This window comes from Ananas comosus, linkage group 4 (assembly GCF_001540865.1).
Source record: "Ananas comosus cultivar F153 linkage group 4, ASM154086v1, whole genome shotgun sequence".
Lineage (NCBI taxonomy): Eukaryota > Viridiplantae > Streptophyta > Magnoliopsida > Poales > Bromeliaceae > Ananas > Ananas comosus.
Window position 1 is genome coordinate 450,290 of NC_033624.1, and position 23,639 is coordinate 473,928.

A 23,639-nucleotide genomic window follows, 5' to 3' on the forward strand; every position below is an offset into this window, starting at 1 on the left:
AATATTAATCACCCTAACAATTAAGAAAGTGTAAAGAATCTAAAGATACTCAGAATACCAAGATTATTCTTGTCCAAAACCTTCATCACCGACCAGAATGTTAAAATGGTAAGCCTAGACCTAAGATGGTAAGTCGAGGCGCATTAATTTATGGAGAGAAAAAAAAAAAAAAAAAAAAAAAAAAAAAGAGAAAAGTAACGGATAAGGGCGGTTTGTTGTGCCGCCACACCGACTACAGTACGGTGCTCCATGACAACGAAGCACTGCTGATGTGTCCTCCCTCGTTTATCTCGCTCCGCCGCTGGTTCCCCCCGCAGCCGCCGCGTGTACGGTTGAGTTCTCCCCTTTAACAACGGACGGTCGAGATTAAACGGTTTGACTCGAGGGCGTATTAGTTGACCAAAGAATCAGTATCCGGTAGGGCCCACCCGTAACGAATCTACCTACCGTTGCGTCCGTAGCATGCAAGGTGCAAACGTTGCGCCTTGCACGTGACATTCCCACGGTAGCCCAGGTGTACTTGTCATATGATGTGGCAGTATCTTTGATTTAAAGTACTCTTTGATTTAATCAAAGTATATTAATTTAGAATTATATGATTTTATTTTTTTCTTTTTGTCGACTCTTTCGTTAATATTTTTTTAAAATTATATGTAAAAAATTTCAGATATTTCACTTAGATTTATTGAATATTTATTTTAGTTTTTTTTTAATTTTAACTTTGTCACTGATTTAACGAAAAAAATTAGTAAAGAAGATAATAAAAAAAAAAATAAAACCACAAGATACTAAATTAATATACTTTTGTATTAAAATAAAAAAGTGCGAAACCATAGAAATAGTATTTGAAAAATTTTTTTATCCTATTATTTTTTTCTCTTTCAAAGTTATTCGTAGGCTTTTCAATTTCGAGAGCTTTTAAAATATTACTAGCTGAAGAGCCAAATGCTCGAAGCATTTAAACCCAGTATTTGAAACAGCACTCCATTCATATGGGGGAAATGCTATTAAAATCGGAAATTTATAATTATCATTTACATTTAAAGTAAAAGATTTGCCATGTGAGTGTGAACCAACGTGAGTAACAATAAAAGAGATTGATTCTCAAAAAAAAAAAAAAAAAACAATAAAAGAGATTGATAAATTACGATCTATAAAAATGTATGTCATTATACGGTGAATATAAAAATTAAAACAAGAATCTCTTAAAATGGAAGGGACTTAAAATCGCCTTTGTTGATACTATAAAAAGAAATAAAGATTTGGATGTTTAAGCCTTTAAATAATAAATGTATATTCAAAAATTAATGCTGAGAATGAAATATATGGATAATAATAATTAAAATGCAGATAAAAATAGGGTAATTAATCCATCAACTATAGATGGAAGCATATGCAAAACATGGTTTTTTTTTGAGAAATAGCATATTAGGTTCATGCATGTAAGGTATTCTCTTCTTCTTTTTTTCTTTTTTCTTTTTTTTTTTGAGGAATAGGTAGCAATGTAAGGTATTTTCTTAACCACCACAAAACTTTGATCTTTAAACTCTTAGGTTAGATGTGTTATTCTCTCATGATTATTTGCTGTCACATAATTGTTGGTGTTCTATCCAGAATTCAATATAAGTTCAAGTAAAATGATTAAATTAACTATTCATGTACTACAATGTACAGGATTTGAATGAGGTGTTAAATCTACAACCCAAAAGTATATATTGTGGGATTAAACTCATTGATACAGGGAATGTAATGTTACTCATAGCACCCGTATGGTTCGTGTTTTAACTAAAGAATATAATTAATTATAATGCAAGTCACCAACCGATCAGATAATCAGGAAGAGCTAGAGTGTTTATGGTTATACAAATTTAACAGGTGGGTAAAGAGTAAACCACGACATTTATCAATCTAGAGAGAGACAAAGAAATAACCCAAGATCAATTCAAGTTGAAAACGTACGGCAGTTACAATAATAATAAACTTATTTATAATAATAATAATTGTTCTTACTCTTTTAATTACTCTTTTTGGTTTTTTTCCTTACAAACTATATATACATACGTCGACCTCAATTCACATAAGATAACAATACTAGCATTATTCTCGATTGAAAATATAAAAACAAGCAATTACGAGAGCAGGGAGCCCAAGTAACCGTCCTAGTACCGGCACAGCATAACACTACTCCACTGTACTCTCTATTATCCTACGCCAAATCAAGCACCCTAAGGCCTTTACGCGGCCGAGGGCGCTTTGATGTAGTGCACAACGCCGGCCTTCGACAGCGCCGCCTTCAACGGCGGCTTCACCCCGTTCGCCTCCGCCTCCGTCGCGACCGTCACATCTCCCTTGTAATCAAGAGAATCGTCGTTGTAGATGTCCCACCACTTGCTCACCAGCATCTTGATGTCCTCTCTGTCCATGTTCGGCTCCTTCCCCGTAAACCGCCACGGCTTCGACCCCTGAATTCAGGAAGAAAAAAAAAAATTAAAATTCAACAAATTAATAAAATTAAAAAAGAACTAGTATAAGCGAATTGAATTGAATGGTTAGGATGGAACCGTTACGTACCGCGGCACAATAGTGCACCACCTTGACCTTGTCCAGCTCCACATTCTCAGGATGCCTCCACAGCATGGCCAAAACCAAGTTGTACACTAGTGGGATTGGTTTGTAGATATCCTTGAAGAACATGTTCAGAAAATCCTATACCAAATAGGCGACAAATTCCATTTAAGACAACTAAATTGGGCCAAATTCAATAACAATAAATTTACTATTAAACATTATATATAAACCAGGTGTTGAATAGACGAATAATTTTTACGTATATCATATATACACACCTGTTCGGCAAAGGGAGTAGTGGGGGCGACTTTGAGGGCGGCGAGGAGTGAGTCAGCGATGGCAGTATCAGGCTCTGACACGAACATGCCTGCGTTGAAGTAGAGAGGGGGTGGAGGGCCGAGTTTGTCGGCAGGCCACGACACCCTCTCGGGACATTGTTGGCAGTAGCCAATCTTGTATTGTGGAGTGTGGCTCCACGTCTTCTCGCAGAAACAGTCCTTCACCGCATAAAAATATCCGTGCGGAAGGTCGAACAGGTGATCAATGTTTTCGTACACCTGGATGTCCGCGTCCAAGTATATCATCCTCTCATACTCAACAAACTACACGTAATAAAAAAAATATATCAATGTAAATAAATAAGCAAATAAATAAATAATAGGTCATTTTCACCGGCAACAAGTGGTCAACACATGTTGGATTTTATTGTACTTTGAACGGAACTTAAAAGCTTTTCATTATCCAACTAATAAAACATTTCTACAGTTCGTATGCGAGCTAATTAAAATAGTTTTAATTAACTCCACACTCTATGTCAGTAGACATTGGAGCCTTTTAAAACTTAAATATGAAAAACAAAAAAACCACAAGACAGTGCTTCAATACAAAATTATCATACCGCAAGATCATACTATAGTTCTATAGATGGCGGTCCAACAATCAATAACATTTGTATTATATAAAAGTAGCATTTACTTTTTATCTTTACATTTTTTTTATTATATCAGCGATATAATAACGAAATTTAATGAATCTATCAATCAGTATCAAAAGTAGCTGGTCATACCTTCCAGATGCGGAGCTTGGAGTAGTTGATCACATAGTACGCCATCGCGAACTGAGTCTGGTTCTCCGGCGGATGCACGGGCTCGATCTCGCGGACGATGCAGCCCTGCGACTCGAGTAGCCGGCGGTGGCTTTCGGGAACATCATCGAGCACCGCCACGACGAGAGGGTACGCGGAGCCAACCTTCCTCAGACCCTTCGCCAACCCCACCACCCCTTTAACGTAGTCGCCATCCCCGGCAAGGAACGTCACGTAAACGTTGCTCTTCGAATTCGGCGACAACTTCTTCACTATCTTAGTATCCATGGTGAGATGAGTATGTGAAGAGAGAGTGTAACAATAAGAACAAGAGAAAAGAAAGAGTGTTCAATGTGTGTAGTAGTGTACTCAAAGTAGGAGACTTGGAGATGATGCGTGGTCGTTTAGAAGACAATGGGGAGAATAAATAAGCGCGGGGGAGTTACTATTTGCGGGGCCCAAAATTAGTGAAACACAAGTGTACTATGTCCTATATGGTAACGGTGATCTGAGATATCTTTGTTACACGTGGACGGTGGATAGTGACAGGACGGTGATACGTGGTTTCGAGGAAGATTCTCCAGGTGCACATTTAAGGGAGATTCTTTTATGTATAGACCGCGTGTATAGACCGGGTCTGAAAAACTCAAAGAGTATTAAGCCTTAAGAAGCAATCTATAAAACTAATTAGTTTATGTAAAATAAATATATATATAAATTATGAGCGATTGATAAAATCAAGTATCTTAAACGAACCTTTATTTATTACATAAAAAATAGGTTATCCCGTGAGCAGTTGTAGGAATATGGAGATATGAGATTCTTTTGCTCTTTAAAGCAGATTTATAATATATATTTTTTTTATTTATTTTTCGAACTTAAGAAACTCATCTTTTTATTATAAAAATATAACAAAAAGTAATTTCCATATAAGGAATTTACAAACCATCCAAACGTGCCCTCCCTAATTAAATATATATACCATCTAAATCTCGGTCTATGGAGCGTGGAGTACGCAATAAAACTACATTTAAGGCAATGTCGTGCATAGGATTCCCGGCATAGTTCAATTAACGAGTTTTACGCCAAATTCTAACGTTTGACTGGCTATTAGCCTGACCGACCCCGTTAATTGTACGTTAATTTCTAATTAATTAGTAACCAAAATTTAATGCGACGTGTATGTTTGCTCCTTGGATTAGGTGGTCTATTTCGTACGGTCCACCAATCGTTACGCCTAGCCAAACTGGTACAGTTTTGATCGCAACCGTCCGTTCTGAAACGGATGGTGGATTCTTCACACGTGGCGACTTTAAACTATATCATGGTCTACGTGACAAATTTTCAGGGAGACGTTATACGGGGCTCGGTTGCGCCACGTGCCGAGAATAATTTATTAGGTGTGGCGGTTTAATTCAACCGCCATTATCCATTGATCCGTTATTATTGCTGTAAAAAGCGTGTGTTTCAATATTAGAATAATGCTATGCTATGGGCGGTGATATTTGGAATTATTATTGATTAAAATGATGAATGAACGGTGTGATCGTGAATATGTAAAATTTCTGCGTTTCATTATGTAACCCATGTAGCATTTTTCTGCATTGGATCTAATCAATCAATACATGCCATAAAAGATTTATCCATTTAAGCCACATTATCCTATATAGGATAATATCTTGGGAGCATCAGGGTTATCTTAATATGTGTAACGTTTATAACTTACCATTTCAGTGTCTGTAATAAATAAATACATGCCATACAGGATAACAAATTATTATATTTTTGGGCAAGATGAAAATATATGTTAAAATGGTTAAATTAGGTGAACCCACTAAATTCTTACTAATCGCATGCAATATGTGGGAATAATTTAGTTTGTTTAGAAAAAGAAAAAAAGGAAACAATTTAAGGTACTTATTATTACAATTTGACCCACAAAATTGAATGGAAATATTCAAAATTAACTCGTAAATTAATGTAACATTGACGAATTTGTGAGAACACACGCGTAGCCAAGTTTAACATATACTGCAATAGAAAAGGTTGGTGCATTGTCATGCACGAAATTAAAAGGAAATTTTAAAAATAGAGGATTTAAATGTTATCACTAACTAATCAGGAAAAGTTGGTCTACTTTTGTGACATTGAGATTAATGGAAAATTTATTGGCCACGTAGCAAGGCATACGTACGGGAAAGAGTGAACCTTTGCATGGTGCGTGTTGTTCACACGTTTTATTCCCTTTACAAAAATCCTCTAATATTATTGTAGGATGGAAACAACTAGATTGTTAATTAAACCCTGTTATTACCTCAACTGATTTTAATCAGCTGAAGACGCGCTGCGAATGACTCGGATCCACTTGAATTTCATTGATTTTGGAATGATTTAAGTCATTTATGTCGAATCGATTCAAATTGTTGAGCGCGGCTTGATTAAAACTGACTCATTGTGATACTTATTCGGACTCAATGCTTTCTCTTGTCGGTGTGTTTTATGGCAATTGACAATACATTCACATCCAACTAGTCTCAATTTGTATTGTGCCTACTTTTTACTTTCAATTCACAAAGTAGAATGTAACAATTCCTACAGTGGCGGCAGGAAAATTACATATAAGCACAAAAGATATAACCTAAAATTTGTTATTTTCATTTTACGAGAGAGAAAAATTGTTAGTAATATTTTATTTTATTTTTATTTTTTTGAGAACGAAACTCAAACAACAATGCGGGCACTAATTAAAGCTGGGCTAAACAGGGTCTAAATTAATTAGTTTGGATGCTGGAACTTCCCCAGGCCCTGGCTCAGCCGCGGAAGCCTACATCAGCTCATAAACAAGTCCACAACAATGTTTCTCCGGCCCATAAGTAGCCCAATTACGGGGTTGAAGTGCAAAAGCTCCTCCGATCTCCTCACCTCCGACGAACACCCCACCTCGTTCTCTTCCTCTTCCTCCTCCTCCTCTAAACCCTTCATGAACTCCTCCACGACCATCGTCTCCGCCGCTCACGACCGTGGCCGCCATTGTCGACACCTTCACTGGCGACTACTCCCACACCGCCCTCGACAAGTACGTGTTCGACTCCCATAGGCTCTCTCTCTCTCTCTCTCTCTCTCTCTCTCTCTGTGTCGCTCTCCATTTCTCTTTATCCCTCTCGATTTGCTTAAGTTGATGCTGATTTAGGGCAGTTTGGTTACCACTTCCTTCTCTTTTGTCCTTTTCAATTCGATACTGTTTGCATTGCTTCAGCATTTTGGTGTAGGCCTCAGATTTTGACTGATCTGATGTGGTAGTGCAAGTAACTGTAGGTGTTGATACCTCAACTATAATGTGAATTGGGGTTTAGACCAGTTGTCAGTGTATTAAGATTCATTCGGATACTGTACGAAAGGGAGGTGTATCGTGTTCCTGTTCAACAGTTGGATCAGATCCTAGGGTTAGCTCAAATATGTGTCTGATTATGTCTTTTCCAGGTTAGATTGCTTCATATTGATGATTTTGAGTTTCTGATGTAACCCTTGTCCTGTTCAGGTCATGCTATTGTGTTGTGTTTGAATTTGCCACCAATTCTGGTAGTTGAGGACATGATATAATTAATAAGAAAAGAAATTCGAACATTTATGCTCTATCTAACGGGAATTTAGACCGTTACATTTGTCGAACACGAAAGTGACCGGAGGCCCGAATTACCTTTCTGAAATCCTTGTCACTTTATTCTGCTATATATGAGATCCAACACGAACTGGAATATTAAAGATCTAGACATATCTGAAAAGGAACACAGCCACCTACTCACCGTTACCTTCTCAATCATAGCCAACCTTTTCTGTTTCCTTTATCTCAATGATTGTCCACTTATTTTCTCATGGTCACAGACTCTTATATCTGGCAGTCACTTGGCACCTTCATTAACCATATGAAGGTTAGAAAACATGATCACATTCTATCGGAAAGCTTTCTACCTAATCTGCTCATAATGTTGGGGCTAGCTTCTCCTCCAATGGATGTCAATGTGTGTTCTTTGGTAAAAAGAAAATTGGATAATGACTTGTTAGTTGCAAGTTCTTCCTCCTCCTACTTTATATTCAGGTCAGTTTATTCGTCAATCTATGTGTCGGATTGGGAGAGAAGCCTTTCCTTAGTTGCGAAATAATGGAATCCAAGCCAAAGTTTCCTTCTTTACTTAGGTCTCAATCGACAAGCTATAGTGAGATTCACTTTGCTCTAAGCCATCCATCACCTTTATGACTACTCATGTAACTTTAAGATCATTTCATTATGGCCTTCATATTTGGGGTTAAGTTTGTAACCATAGCCTGATCAAACTTCTGCTATTAATTTTCTACTAGATTACACATGATATAAGAAAACACTACAATTATTAATTCTAATAGAATCATTCAATTTTTAGGGTAGTTCACCCAGTTTGGTCCGAATTACAAATTCCTGACCTTGTCGGAACTTAAATCTGGCCCAATATGATCTGAACTAACACAATTACTTACCTCATCAAAACCCGATTTTAACTAGCTAAACCCATTTTTGTGCCTTCAAGACTAAATTACGGGTGCTTCACACTGAGGACAGTTCAAGCAAAAGCACTAATTGTTCTAATCTGTAGGGGGACTTCAGCCAGAGTTACATTTTGTCGCCTGATTAAGCCCTCTCAATGGATCTCTCTTTGTCTGTATAGAAGTCATCTCTAAAATGATATACTAGAAGCCTCTGGTGATTTCTAAATTGGCTATCCGTGTAATAGTAACATATTTTTCTCGTAATTACCATCAGGATTTTTATCATGGTTAGATCAAGTATTATTAGCATGGATTTAAGTGCCGTGGTACGGGATCATGTTGGAAACTTACCGACACGGTACGACACGGTGCGTAGCGGGCCGTGCCGATGTGTGCCGATTATAAAAAATACATGTGTGCTAACATATTATGGCATGAAATATATATTTTCTTTAGCAATAAAATATTCTGACGGTTTGTTATGTATCTTTATTAAATCTTTTGAACTTTATTGAGAAAATTATTTACTAATTTGAAGAATAGAGGGTTTTGAGCTGTGTTATCGGCACGGAGGCTGTATCGTGCCAATATCTTATTGGCACAATACAGCATGGTAGGTACGACCCGTGTTGATAGGCATTTAAATCCTTGATTATTAGTACCTGAATTCAATGACCGCCTTCTTGTTATCTCGAACAAATTGTTGTTTCATGCTTTTCTTCCGGAATGGATCAAGCCAAGATTTCAGCATCTTCTTCTAAATTTATCTTCCTCCTAACTTATAAATGGGGCACATAACATGAAAGTTTTTTTGTCTAAGAGAAAATCGTTGGTTCATAATGTACTTCTGACACTTTCACAACCCATAATCCTTTATTGGATAATGTGAAATTATTTATAAGACTAGTGCACTTGTGTTGATTATGTAAGGTTGAGTACTTTAGGCTACACGGTTAAAGCCTGTCGTGTTGCCTATACTAGTGGGCTTGTTGGGCCTCACATAAAGACATAGCTATAGATTTAAAGCTCTTGTTGGATTCACTGGTAGGGTGGTTGGAAGTTGGGATTACGAGTAAAGATATTTTGCTTTTATACTGCATGTTAGCATTCTAAGTTGATACCAAAACTAGTGTTTAATAGGAGGATGGTGTAAAATGCTATCTTCTGGCTCATTGCACCTCTAAGTAACGCTCGTTTTCGTACACCGTAGAATTTAAATTCTGGACTGACTGATTTGTATTTTGGATTGAGGCTCTAACCACATTCATAGGGCTGGTTTTGTTCTGGGCCTAGTCGAGCCCAAAGGAAAGAGGACATATAGTTGATAGGGCCAGATTGGGCCGGCCATAGGCCTCCTGTCTAGCCTAAGAAGGCTGCTAGTTTGCAACTCTATTCTGCTACATATCAGAACCAACAAATCTGTGTGTATTAATGTTCTACGAATATCTGAAAAGAAAACTAATTCACCTATTTATCTTCATTTTCCCCACAATTAAATGCTACTACCCCTTTTCACTGTCTCTCATTGATTGTCTTACTTGGCTCCCTTTGTACCATTGAATCTTTAGAAAGCGTGATCTATTTCACTGTCTACCTACCTTGATCATATTGTTGAGGCCTGGCTTCTCTCCGGTAGGATCTTGAAACATGTTCTTCCAAGATAAAAAACCAGATAATGACTTGTGGGTACAAGCTCTCCGTCCGTTAATTATATCGTCGAATCAATAATTAATCTAAGCTTCATAATGGAAGAAAAGCCTTCCTTTGGTTGCAAGTTGGTGCAAATTGATGAAGTCCAAAATAAAAAGGTACCTCATTTCCTGATGTCTCAGTGCACAGGCTACAGTGAGAAGCACTTCATTATAAGCCTTACATCAACTTCATGGCCCCTAAACAAGTTCAAGATTACTTTTTTCGTATTGTGGTTAGTGGTCACCATAGCTTTGATCAGAGCTAGCTTGATTTATGATTCCATTGAATTATAAGATAACGAAAGCCTTTGACACTCGCAACTTGGAAGGATTGACCTTAAGAATGGAGGACTATCCTAAGAGATGAGAAAATTATACATGGTAGGTATCATGGCATAACATCAACTATCCATGCTGTGCATGCGTGCCTTGCACGCCATACGGCACAAATTTGTATTTAAAAGAAATACGTAGATAACAGGTATATTAACCCGAAAGACCTGTTGTTTTTTATATTCATAATTACAAGATTCTTAGGTGGGTCTGATTAACCAAAAAGAAGAGAAGAATAATAATAAGAAGAAAGTACACCTAAATCCTTATTAATTACAGTGCACCTAGACAATCCGCGAACTCAAGTGTTTCAAGTTTATTTCCTCATTTCTGATAGGCATCTTTTTGAATTCTGTGAAACACATCACTATCTTTAGCTTTTGGCCTCCACTAATGATACATTTGTCACTTTGATCACCTTCTTCTCCATCCTCTTCGTTGTTGAATCACGCAAATACTAAGGAGAAAAAGAAGAGTACACGTAGATAGAGAGAATCGACTGGCCTAACATTGCGGTGGCGGCGACGAGAGAAAAATGCAAAGTTATCCTTTCTATCTTCCGCTTGGACTCTAAACTTACCGAAGGGCGAAAGATTTGAGGTCAGGTATTGAACCTGCTGGAACCAAATCTCCCAAGTCCCAACAAGCCATCCCATGTCAATGAACTAGCTTATCATGGAGTCACTCTCATACAACTATTATCCTCCTAGTGTTAATGTTTGTCCTTATCGACACATGGCAGTACCTTGGGCAAGCGACTATGTGCCACATGGCAGTCAATGAGAGGATAGCTGTGTAAACAAATGATGAGGGCAATGTTGGTTAACTAATAGGGTGGATAAAAGAGTTATAATGGGGATTGAGAGGGATAGTTGTTCTTAGTCATCTTTTTATCTTTTTGTTTCTCCTCTCCATGTGTACAAGAGGAGGGAGGAGTGAGAAAAGAGGGCACCCTTCGTGCTACATCTAAACCATTAAACTAGTTAGCTCATGATAACTCTTGCCTAGTGGTGCAACAACAAGCTCCATTAAAGAAACACTTTTGCAAAAGCAGTATGAATTGCCTTAATTTATGCATTTAAGGAGACTTGGAGAGTTTGAGACCAAAAGAGTCACGTTTTGCTTTTGTGTATTGACAAGCAAAGACAGAGCAAACACGAGGCCTAAAATGTTATTATTTTAGTGTGGACGTGTCTGTGGATTGAAGCTATGCTGCTTTATGATTTGTGTTATTTTTAAGTTTTTATTATACCATGTGAAACGTTGCGTATTTTCTATAGTACTGCTTTATGATACCTAATCTTTATAAAAATCTTAAGGATGTATATGGTTGTAGAGCGATCGACTATGTTCTGTTAATAACATCTTTAGCAGAAATATTCAAAAGCAGTGATCTGATATAAGTTTAGCAACTCTAAATTTAACAGATTGACAGCCAAATCAGGAATGACACAGATTTGAAATAAAATTAAGTTTTCGTGACAATACAGATAACATAAAATGTTGAAGCCATCTTCAGAAATATCTAATAAAAAGGATAAAACATCTGGATAGTTGATGTACTCTCCTAACAATTTTACTTGCTTAAATACTCATCACCTAAATATTTTATATATTGTAATTTTGTTTAGGGCCATAGAAAAGTGTTTTTTTTACTAGTGAAATTACCATTTTACTACTTGTTCCATTCTATTTGATATAGAATTAAAAAGATCATTTTATTGAAAAGAATATATATATTTTGAGCATACAGAGATTGGATTGTAATTTGTGAGGCATAGTTTGGTATTGCTTTTCCTAAAGCACCCAATTATTTTGGAAGATTTTAAAAAATTCAGATGCACTTTTAATCCTATTTTATTTTATATTTTAAAATTGTTGGGATAGCTGTCATGGGAGAAGCACGACATTTCTAATTCTTTTCCCTTCTTTCATACTGTAAAATGAGGAAGGTGGCAGTTATCAATATAATTTTATACCATAAATAGTAAAAAATTAAAAGCATCTTTATTTTTTTAATATTTAAAAATATAAAATTAGATATTTTTTAGAAATACAATACTAAACTAGGCCTAAGAATGTTTAAAAAAACACATTGTAATATTGAATAGTACAGCAATTACATATTCAATTTATTCTAAACTTAAAAATAGTTTGTACATGATGGAGGGACTAGTGGGCCTCCTTGTCAAGGTCGCTTTGGCGGCTGTACCGTCGTACTGGACACGAGGGAACATCCACACAAACCAAATTTGTTCATTGCAGTTCCTTGTGGCAGCTTTCACACTGGATCTGGTTTCCCCTGTTTGGCTAAATCGATCTTTTGGGCCGGCCCACGAAGTTGCTCACTCCCATTTCTATGCAAGTGAAGGTAGCATTAGGGGCGAATAGGGGATTAGTGATCTCCATAGATTACCTCAGATCAACCGATCCGAGCATTTGCAAGAGCAAAATATACCCACTACTTTTTCTTTTGTTTGAGAGAGAGAGAGAGGTAGCACGCTATTCGCTTCGTTTATTTCATTTAGAAATAAACTTAACTAGAAATGTGAATCAACTAGGATTAGAACTTGGTCTCGGGTACCAACCACCAAGCCCTTTACCACTTGCTCTTGGGACGGTCGCTAAAATATCCCCACTACTTAGACAGTAATATTGAAGAGCATTGCACTCTATAGCAGAGCCTAGTGATCTAATATTTGACGGTTACGTCGGATTCTCGGGTGAGAGAGAGCAGCGAATTAATAAGTTCGAGCCCTACATTTCCTAAATTTGTTTATCTTGAAGGAAGAAATTAAAACAAAATTTTGATACTAAACTTCAGAATAGCAAAACAAACAATTCGGTTCATGATATTTGTCGTAGCCTTCTATAACCTTTTATTTTTTTTTGAAAAAACTTCAAATACCACATCTTTAGTTTCGTACTTTTTCACTTTAGTGCCCTATGGTTTAAAATGTATCAATTTAGTACTTTGTGGTTTTATTTTTCTCTTTTTATTATCCATTCTACTATTTTTTTTCGTTAAATTAGTGACAAAGTTAAAACTAAAGGATATTAAAGTGAATATTCGATAAATCTAGGTGGGGTATCTGAAGTTTTTTGTATATAATTTAACAAAATATTAACGGAGGAGCTGATAAAAAAAAAAAAAACTACATGGTACTAACTTAATACACTTTAAATTATATGGTTTAATGATCAATAAAAGCCTTTGGCATAAAAATTTGGGGAAGTGATTAAACTACAGTGTACGGACGCAACGGTCCACTTGAATGATGGACTATTGTACATTTACAAGGGCATCTACTGTACTCTAGGATGTTTCGCTAATCTACATTTATTACGTCAATTAATCCTATTAGATTGGAACTAATAATGCATACCTATGTTTGGTAATAAATAATAAGATTTGTTAGCCCGGAATCATTTGTCTTATTATTCCAACAACTAAAGCTAAATAAGCAAGTCAAATAGAATCTATTAAAGTATCCAACAAGTTGAATAACTTCATTGGTCACAAAAGATAGTGGATTAACCGGAAGCTTCTCTGTTTATGAGATAAAATTACCTTCTAAATTCCTGGTAAAAAAGTAAATGCATTAATCGAACTCATAGAAGCAAAATGTTATCCTTTTAGTATGATTGGTGTGGGCACAACTTATAGAAGGAAACTGGTATTGTGAAACGTCTACAATTTCCAAAGTAAGAAGTTCCAAATATGATTAAATGCAATGTATGTGAACTGAGGTATAATATTTTGATTAGTAGTCATTTAGTGTGCACATGTATAAAGAGTTAAAGATATTTGAAGACTCTTGTACTAGCTGTACTTCTGGGATAGAAGATATGCTGATCGTATATTGCCTTATTAGTATAGCAAAGTCTTGGTAACATTTTTTTGGAAATTATGTGAAGTTTTGTACGAAATAGCAATTCGTAAATTGGAAAGTTATAGTTCTTGGGAATAAGTGGCACACTGATGACTTTCTCGTTCGAAAACTTCTAGAGGTCTCCCTCATCAAATGCCATTTATTGACATTACATATTTCTATTGCTTTTCATATACCTAACACGAAGAATTTCTTCCTAAGAGGAATGTATGCATGTAGATGGCAATATTAAACTCACCTAACTCAGCAATTTAGATTTTCAAGTTGAACATAATGAATTCCAAATTATTTTCCTAATGATAGTCACCTAACAAAGCAATTTAAGAAATGGACGTGTCTAATGGTCTACTACATTTGTAATTTAGGTCCCAACAATCCTAACACCCTACGAAGTCAACTATTAATTTCTTTTATAACTTTGTTTCCATCTTCAATCAATTAGTTTTGACTTTGTTGTGTTTTTTTATATTTCGGCTATTAACTCGAGCTTGATCGAAAATTGAAATAGTGGGTCACATCGTCCTACCCGCATGCCCATCAAGGTCCAAATTGGGTCCCAATTTCCAGATCAAAGTTACAAATAAAAAGACTTGTTGTGTGAGTGTGCAACTACATATAATACATTGCATATGGCTGTATATTGATTTGAAGGTCAAAAGATTAAAGGTAAATAGTAAGCTTAACAAGTATTGTTCTCGTAGAGATGTTTGAGTCAAAGACGCTTCAGACGTGGAACATTTGAGGACTCTTTAGTCCTTTATAACTCAGCACATAATGTAAAAGCTAATAGAGCCAGAAAACACGGGCTACTTTTTTGACTTAATAATCCACCATTTTTATGTGCTTTTCTTTCAATACTTTGCCATCTTTTCGTAATAATTTTGTCTAATATACGTAAGTTAAACATATACAAATCTTATGTGTACAGCACATAAATGTGAAATAGATTTTTGAATTTTGAGAATTTACTTTACTGTTTTTTTTTTTTTGACAAAATGCTTTGTCAAATACCAGAATATTTTTTTGTTAGATTATTAATATTCCATCAAAATGATGCAAGTACTGTTAAGATTTGATGATACAATTAAATATTTTAAAATTTAAGTACCAATTTCAAAAACACAATGGGCATGTTTGGTTCATCCTTTTTTAACTCTTGAATCGGAATCGAAGTGGACAAATCTATTTGTTCGTGTTTTGTATGTGGAATTTCATTCTGATTTCGATTTTCGGGTGAATAAAAATCCTCTCAATTACCCTCTTTTTCGATCTGGCCTAACAGGTCGGATTGGTAATTGAGTCCGGGCTGAATTAATTTGTTTGGATTAAATTTAACTTTTTAAACTTATTTTTTTAATTAAAATATAAGTTTAAGTTTAAAATTTATATTTAAACTTAAATTAAAAATTAAAATTCAATCAAGCATTTCAAATCTAATTTATAAATTATAATTATAATTTAATTTAATTTAAAATCTAAAGTTTTATTCAAATTTTATTTAAAATTTAAATTAAATTTATGGATTCAAATTGAAATTGAAATTATAATTTTAAGTTTGAATTTGAATAAATCGAAATTTAGTTTTATATTTTGAATTATTCGTTAAATTTCAAATTTTAATTTTTTTATAAAATATATTTAAAATTTTGATATTATTTTAAAGTTTTAACATAAATTTTTAGTTTTAAGTTTTAGTTTGAATTTAAACTAATATATTGTAAAGATAAAATTGGTATATTATTTAATTACATTTTTTATATCTATCTGTAACAAATACCGACAATAAGAATGGCTCATTTCGATTCTGATTTAGGTGGCGAATCAAACAGAATGAGATAACGAATTATTCTAATTCCGTTTTCAGTTTATTCTTATTCCGATTTTGATACCAATTCTAACTTCGAATCAAACACACCCAATAAACTTAGGTAGCAACATTAATTTATTTGATGTTTGATGTTTAGGTATTGATTTCAAAATAGTTATAGTTAATAACAGCTCTCGGTGTTATTTGGGGGTGTGCTTAGGTATACTTTTTGTTCTTGTGTGGGTGTGCATCGGTGCGGATTATCTCTCCATGTTTTGTTTGATCTGACCTGCTGTAAAATAGAGTTCAACCCTGTTTAATCAAAAAAAAAAAAAAAAAAGAATGCCGTCTTCTGCTTGAAAAAGCTCTATACATTTTTATACACGTAGACAGTACTAAGATTGTATAATACTCGAGTTACAAAAGAAAAGATTTACCCTTCCTTTATGGGACACATGGAACAAGATTAGTGTCATCTTTTGAAGCAGCTTTTTTGGCTTTTTAACCCCAGTTCCCTTTGAAGTGTGCAAAACACTAGAGAGAGAGAGAGAGAGAGAGAGAGAGAGAGTGAGTGAGTGTGATGCCCCTTCTAGAATGTTTGGACTTAATGGGTGTATTCCATTCTTTTTGCCTCTTTTTTCTACCATAAAAAACTAAACAATGTCCCATTATTGGAGAATTGGAGTAGGCGTCTCCTTCAAATGGCCTTATTGGGTGATTATTATATAGGGAAGCATGATTAAAGCATATTAAATTAAGAGGATAATGGTATTAGTTGGCGTGGCAAACATTGCGGCCATCTATTCAGAAGAAGCTATGAGATAGAGATGGAGTAGGCTTGTATTATTGATGTGATTGGGACTCACACACAACTGATCGATGTGCAAACAAGCATAATTGAAATAGTTGTGCCTTTCGTGAACGGTCTCAATCCATATGAGCTTGCATGCATCAAAGGTTGTATCTAACAGGACAATCAATAAGACTATGGTTACTACTCAAATCCATACGCGAAATGTCTCTTTTTTGCATCAACTTATTTACTGAAGTGCTGGGGGAAAAATTTGATAGAAATGATATTATTGACGTGAAAAATGACTAAAATTTTTTATATCGGCTGCTTTTAACTTAGAAAAAAAAAAAAAAAAAAAAAAAAAAAAAAAAAACCAGTCACCATTTATTGTCATCTTGAACTAAGATCTAAGTCTTCGGCATAACTACGGCGAGTATGTCTTAACGGATAAAATATTAGATACCATTCTCTAATGGTTGTAATCAAATGTTTAAATGCCAGATTAGGAGAACAAAGAGTTAACATTTAGCAAAAACATCTCCTGAAATGCGTAGGGGCCTTCTACCAAGTAAAACAGCTCTAGATATATATTCTTAGCTCCACTGCTCGAATACATGAGAAAAAAGCAAGGCTCTACATTAATGTCCCACCATGAATCTACCCCTAAACACTTCTATAGTACCATTTGAAGTGTTAGAAGTACCACGTACCCTTTATCTGATAAATGTTATAGTAAAGTAGCAATTAATCAGGTGTAGCTTTGTGCTCCAATGAGGCAATAAGTGACACAATTTAAGCACTTTATGCCTCCTCAAAAGTGGCCCCTCCCCCTTCTCCACTAGGATCACATGCCTCAATTCCTATTCTAGCTTAACCTATGAACTCAAGGGGTTGCACTTTACTATCCAAATGAGAGTATTTAAGTGAAATATTTAGATTAAGATAAGCATCTATATGAATGAGAAAAGATAATAAAGTCCTTGGAATTAAAGGAATAGTAGAATGTCCCTTCGAGAACTCCCCCTTTTTAAAAAAAATCTTCACTGTAAGAACAGAAGACTTTTAGCGGAATTCAGAAATAGAATTAACATTGATTCCATTTTATTAATAGAAGTGACCTGTGGTTAGCTGACAACTAAAAAGGGCGATGTTAATAACGCATACCTATCTAGTATTGGCCACATATACCATTATTAATTAATCAACAAATTAAATCCAAAGTATAACAGTGATGTAGGTCGTGTAGGAGAAGCATAGGGTCGAATATGTCTTCGCATCTTTTTTCTGGCAAAAAGAAAATTAAAATATGTTAGATTCCATGGAGTCTTTATAAATTTATGATTGGCCTTTGAAGCACCTATTGTTTGACATTGTGTGGTTCTTGGCCCAATTTTTACATTAGTAAAGTGCATGTGTTATTTAACTATGATGCTTTTCTAACTCTATATCCTACTAGTTTTCGTCTTTATGCTTAGTTTGCTTATTTCCATGTTTGGCCTTATCCTAAAATGCAGCTTTCACCTCTCCTCTTTAGTAAAAACTTTACTTACCATCTCCTCAATTAGAACTTCATTTGATGGTTTCATTTCTTAGTTAGGAGTATAATGAAAAAGTTTTTAGAGCTTTTACTACTCTACTCAAGTACTCTAATGCAACAACTGGAGTGAGCTTAATAAAGCATGGTTTAGATGCCTGAAGGACGAAAAGCACAATTAAACAGTAGGGACATTAATGGTGCGTGAGAGAGAAAAAATGACAAATCGAAACCTGAAATTAATTACTTTTTTTTTCATTTCAGATTTTTTGGCCTTTGTGTTTCTTTTATTAAAATGAAAAGAAAAAGAAATTGATATTCATCTTCCATTAACTATTTTTCGAGTGTTGTTTTCCCTTAATTTGAATGATTTCGAGCTGAAGTAGATCTTCTTTTCCTTACAAACTATTTAATTAGCCCAAAAAGGGTATACTTTATATCTAACAACCAAAAAGCCAACTCACTACGACATCTGCAACTATTGCAGAAGCCAACTGATTGAATTGTTGTGGCAGCCGAAATCATTCTAAGGGACAACAACTTACAACTTTGCATCTTGTGCCCTTAATGCCTACAGAAAAAGGTCCTAACCCACTACTTACATCAACACACTTGAACACGTTTTATCTCACTTTTTTCCTTGTATAAACTAAATATGTCCCCCACTTAGTAATTAAACTACTTGGGAATCGATGGTGAGACCTATCAACTGCAAGGCTAAAAAAGTGTGCGCGCACACACACATCTCTGCTCGCAATCAATACTCAGCGTGTACTTTATTATATTCGTTGCCGACGTTAGATGGGCTCGTACGTCCATCTCGATGGCTTTAGTTTTCTTTTTGAAGTACTCTAGGCTTTTGATGCGTTTGTTCGGTCTTTAATTTAGCATTGTACGTACATCTGTAATTTAGATATAACATTTATATCCTAGAACGTCTGCGATTAGAATTTAGTCATTAGTTATCACTTTATTTTTTTTTTTATCTAAGAACCTCTAAAATACTTTATAAACCGTCGATGCCGACGGTGTATGATGTACACCCCCACACCGTTTATGGGGTGTACGGGTAATATCTTCCTTATTATTTTGATGAGCACAAATTAAAATGTCAAAGAGGGAGGTAGCACGTTTATCCGTTTTCATTTATTTCTCTTAAAAATAAAGCTTAGCTGGAAATGTGAACAATAAGGATTCGACATTAAGAATCTCAGATAACAACCACTAAATTCCTTTGTTATCAACCACGACCAAATCCTTTGTCATTTATGCTAGGACATCGGTACATCTAATATATACGAAATGGATAGTTCCTAAACTAAACTATGGCAAATATTGCCGCAGCCGGGGCATATAAGGTACATCTCTAATATACCATGACTCTATAATTCTAAATAGCAAATTTAAATTAAAATATATAATATTTAGAGGGCATTTAAAAAGCCTCTCTATAAAAAATATATCAATTTTGAGCTCTAGTTCATTACAAATTAAATAAAATTATCTTTTTAAAATTTTGATTTTTAAAATATTACTCTAGGAAGTAGGTTTTCAAATTACATAACTTTTCATACAACAGCCTTTCATAATATTTTAGATTAGTTGATTTAGATTCCATTTTGATTTACAATAGTAACCATCAAATACGAGTGTGGTATATAAAGCATAGGCGTAAATTCAGTTCAGGCAAAAAACATTTCTTGAATTATAGCCCATTTGATATTAGCCCAGACTCAAATTTATCTTTTTTTATGAGATTTTTATTAATCTTAGATTTTTTAAGAATTAACTGATTAATTATCAAATAAAAAACTTTATCAAAATGCATTTGTGATTTTGCAAGTTCAATAGTTTTTAATTGCTTTTTACTAAACAAAATTAAGATAAACTAGTGACAAATAGCTAAATAAAATTACTGTATTGAAATACTTCAGTTAAAAAAAATAGAAGTTAACAAAACTTCAATACAAAATGTAAATGAAATTGAAAAACTCGTATTAGAATGCAGAGATCGGGAAGAGAGAATCTGGATATACTCTTCGCAGATATGAGATAATGCATGCATAAATTAATCATAGGCCGTACCAGAATAACATAGCATCCTCGTAAAAGAATCAAGATCATTTCATAATATAAATTATGAATTAATTATCCTATATATAGATCTAGGGCTTTTGCTGTTCTCGACTAATTAACAATATTCTTCATTTTAGAAAGTGCATTGCTACGTCCACCACCGAGCACTGCGCGCTAGGGAAAAGAATAAAATAGAAAAGTGTGCACGTGTTGTCTGTCTCTAGTATGAACATACGGAAATTTTGTCCGTGATTTTAATCAACAATGAAGTTAGTATAAGTAATATTTTGAAATTTGTGCTACTAAATGTTAGTGGCATATACTAGTGAAGAAAATTTATCGAAAAGAAAGCCCGGAATAACGGATTTAGTCTCTTTTATAACGCCAAATGCTCTGGGGAACTACTATCTCTATCTCAATAATGAGTTATCTCACCTTATGCCATCAAATAATTCTTATATTTGCTAATTTTATCTAAGTTAATTCTCTCCCCAATTCTTCACTTTTCATGCTAGATACTTTCCATATTTTTATAATTTCTAGCATAAAAATATTTGTACTTTTCTTTCTTTTAAAATTATTGTAGTGTCGTCCTTATGTAATAAGAATTTTTTAAAAAAAAGAAACAAAGAAAAGAAGAAAAACTGTACTTCTTAACCTCTTTGTACGCGGATAGCTATCATTCGAGCTGCTCAACAGCAGCCGCCACTTAAAACAAACTCATATCGCTGCGGTTCGAGAAGTTACATATGAATCTGTGGGTTTATAATGTTAATTCTCGCAACCACAAAAAAGAAAAAAAAAAAAAAAAACTAATACAAGATATGGTTGGATATAAATCATGAGTTTTTCATTCCCAGTGCTTCACATGCAAAAGTTTGAGCACTACGTACGGCAATACTGGGTAGACATCCTTTGAGCATTTTCAGGTCAACGTGGTCCAACTTGCTCGTTTACACGAAAGGTTGATATACGGGGATTCGATTAACATGCAGAAGAAACCAAATATATTGGAGAAAATATATATTATGTACAATTTTAATTAACTTTTCCTAATTATTATCTGTGCTCTTTATTTGTGTATTCTTAATTTTGCCATTGTACTCATTTTGGAACGTGAGGGTCGCAGGATTGTGTCTCAGTGACTTTTGAAATACCAAATATTGTTTGGTCATACATACATAAAACGAGATTCAAGTATCGTGCAGATAAGAGAACTTTAAATTATCATAGCACGAACTATGTAGTGCGCGCATAGATAGGAGTTATTACATATAAGAAATTTTAAATTGAAACATTATATAATTTCAAACAGTACTATCAGATTTGTCGCGAAATTGATATTCTTATTTACAAAATATTACAAAGTAATGCACTCTCAGAGACAACTTATTAATTTGTTAGTCTATTGACTCTATGGACAATCTTCAATATAAAACATTTAGAAGATTTTATAGCTTTAATAATCTCAAGGTACATTTATATATAATGTGAAAAATATAGTGGGAAAGGAGGCTTGTCCCCTTGTGATACATTATAGGACCACAGGTTCTAGAGAAAGAGCGTACCTAGTTGCTATATTTTAGGTCAATTGTGTAAATCCAAAGCTTTGACAAGGATGATTGCATCCAACCTACTTGTATATGATCCATGGGTCAACACAAGGGAGACAAAATCCGCGCAATATATTCTCCTAAAATCGTAAAAAAAAAAGAGAATAATTATAGAGAAGAAAAATTGTGACTAGGTTGTGTCATGCATAAGGCCATGCATCTTCTTGTTGAACTATTTAGTCATCAAAAATCCGATCCATGGATCATTTCCTATTGCACTAAACAAGTTTTTTTTCAACTCCTTGCGTGAAAAATTCGACCGAATGCCCAATCTCAGCAGGCATCTTTGGAATTTTGTAATTAGGGCCCACAATTGGTTTGTATTGATAAATTAGCCCCAAAAGATCAAACCACTTAGGAGAAGAGGATGTTCATTTAAGTAAATTTAATTGTTTGCTCTCGCTTCAGTCAAAAAAGAAAAAAAGGCTTCTAAATGAGTTTTTTTTCTTTGTAAAAAATCAAAAGCTACGAGTTGCTCGAACAAAAGACTTATATTAGTTTGTTATATAATATTTGATGAAATATTGTTTGAGTAATGCTATTTAGGGAAAAAAAAACTATATTAACTTTTTTTTGGCCAATAAAAATCATAAGCATTAAAAATTAGAGTTTTCAATGAGGTTTTTAATTTGTTTTTTCAAAGAAAAGTCAAAAATTTTAATTTTGCCTTTGTGCTACAGTAGAATGTTCTGATTTTTCTTTCTTTACTAAACATACTAAACTTTATAGTTGATGTAGGAAGGAAAACTAGAAGCAAGGACTTGGCCTTATATTAAGCAAATTCTTCCAAATTTAAAATTTCTACTACTATAAAGATTGAGAAGTAGTGCTGCTTGTACCGCCACCGTCGCGCTCGTCGAAATCACTTCTCGAAAAGCGCCTGTTTCCGACCAAAGACGATTGCTCAGAAAGAACTGAATGAAGATGAGTAGAGAAGAGGAGGGAGACAAGCAACGAAGCAGAGAAAAAAGTCAAAACTTCAACGGCTGCTTCAACACGCTGCTTCGAGCTAATTAATCTAATTAATTAATTAAAACAAGCAAAAAAAAAAAAAAAGCGCCCTCCCCACTTTGGGCTTTTGGGTTGACATTAATTAAATTAATTAATTAATTTAACTGTAAACGAATCGTATGGCGGCGTGCTCCCTGCACATGTCTCATTGTTCACTCACATCCGACTCTCCCCCCCTCTCTCCTCTATAAAAACCCACCCATTCTCTTCGCCACCCTCTTCATCGCAAAACTCCAATCCCATCCGCCATCTCACTACTTATGTTTCTCTCATCTCTTCTCTCGTTCTCTCTCTCCTCTCTCTTCACCACACCAACTTCTTTTTTTTTTCTTTGTTTTTTTTTTGTCTCTTACTCACTTAAATAATTGAGGACACACAGTGGAGTTAAGCTAATTAACTATGAGAGGAATGATTTGCAACTCCGCCACTCCGCGAGCAGACCAAGAGGAGTATGGACTTGAGAAGAGGGCCTTGGACTGTTGAGGAAGATCTTATTCTTCGTGTTAACTACATCGACTGGCCACAGCGAGGGCCGCTGGAACCGCCTCGCCCGCTGCGCAGGTATTGATGCACATACATATATTACATAGCAATATACATGATAGAGAAGAATCTACAGATCAGCAAACACAACAAGAGAGCATGCAAAATCAACATACCTATCAAACTGATGGCTACAGTGGTCCTCAAAGGGCGGCAGATATATGTAGCGGGT

At 34.8% G+C, this 23,639-nt stretch overlaps 2 protein-coding genes and 1 pseudogene across 2 annotated transcripts in view; 1 reads left to right on the forward strand and 2 right to left on the reverse strand.

Annotated features, from left to right (window-relative positions):
• Window positions 1-23,639, reverse strand: part of LOC109709206 — a 67,133-nt pseudogene that overhangs the window by 3,595 nt on the left and 39,899 nt on the right.
• Window positions 2,027-4,044, reverse strand: LOC109709209 (galactinol synthase 1-like). The gene is made up of 4 exons (XM_020231311.1): window positions 3,635-4,044; window positions 2,847-3,170; window positions 2,572-2,706; window positions 2,027-2,462 (listed from the first exon to the last, which is right to left on the reverse strand). The coding sequence occupies exons 1-4, from the start codon at window positions 3,938-3,940 to the stop codon at window positions 2,235-2,237; spliced, it is 993 nt and encodes a 330-aa protein (XP_020086900.1). The 5' UTR covers window positions 3,941-4,044; the 3' UTR covers window positions 2,027-2,234.
• The window catches only part of LOC109709211 (transcription factor MYB108-like), a 91,055-nt gene continuing 73,950 nt past the window's right edge, over window positions 6,535-23,639 (forward strand). Inside the window, exon 1 of the mRNA XM_020231314.1 lies at window positions 6,535-6,728. The gene's annotated coding sequence lies outside the window, so the exon portion shown is untranslated. The remainder of the gene's footprint in view (window positions 6,729-23,639) is intronic.

What these genes read in the sequence shown, in the direction of transcription:
- LOC109709209 (XM_020231311.1), bottom strand. Translation starts at nt 3,940, where the DNA reads ATGGATACTAAGATAGTGAAGAAGTTGTCGCCGAATTCGAAGAGCAAC. An exon ending in CCAAGCTCCGCATCTGGAAG is followed by an intron (nt 3,171 to 3,634) that starts GTATGACCAGCT and finishes TATTACGTGTAG; the next exon opens with TTTGTTGAGTATGAGAGGAT. An exon ending in TGGTGCACTATTGTGCCGCG is followed by an intron (nt 2,463 to 2,571) that starts GTACGTAACGGT and finishes TCCTGAATTCAG; the next exon opens with GGGTCGAAGCCGTGGCGGTT.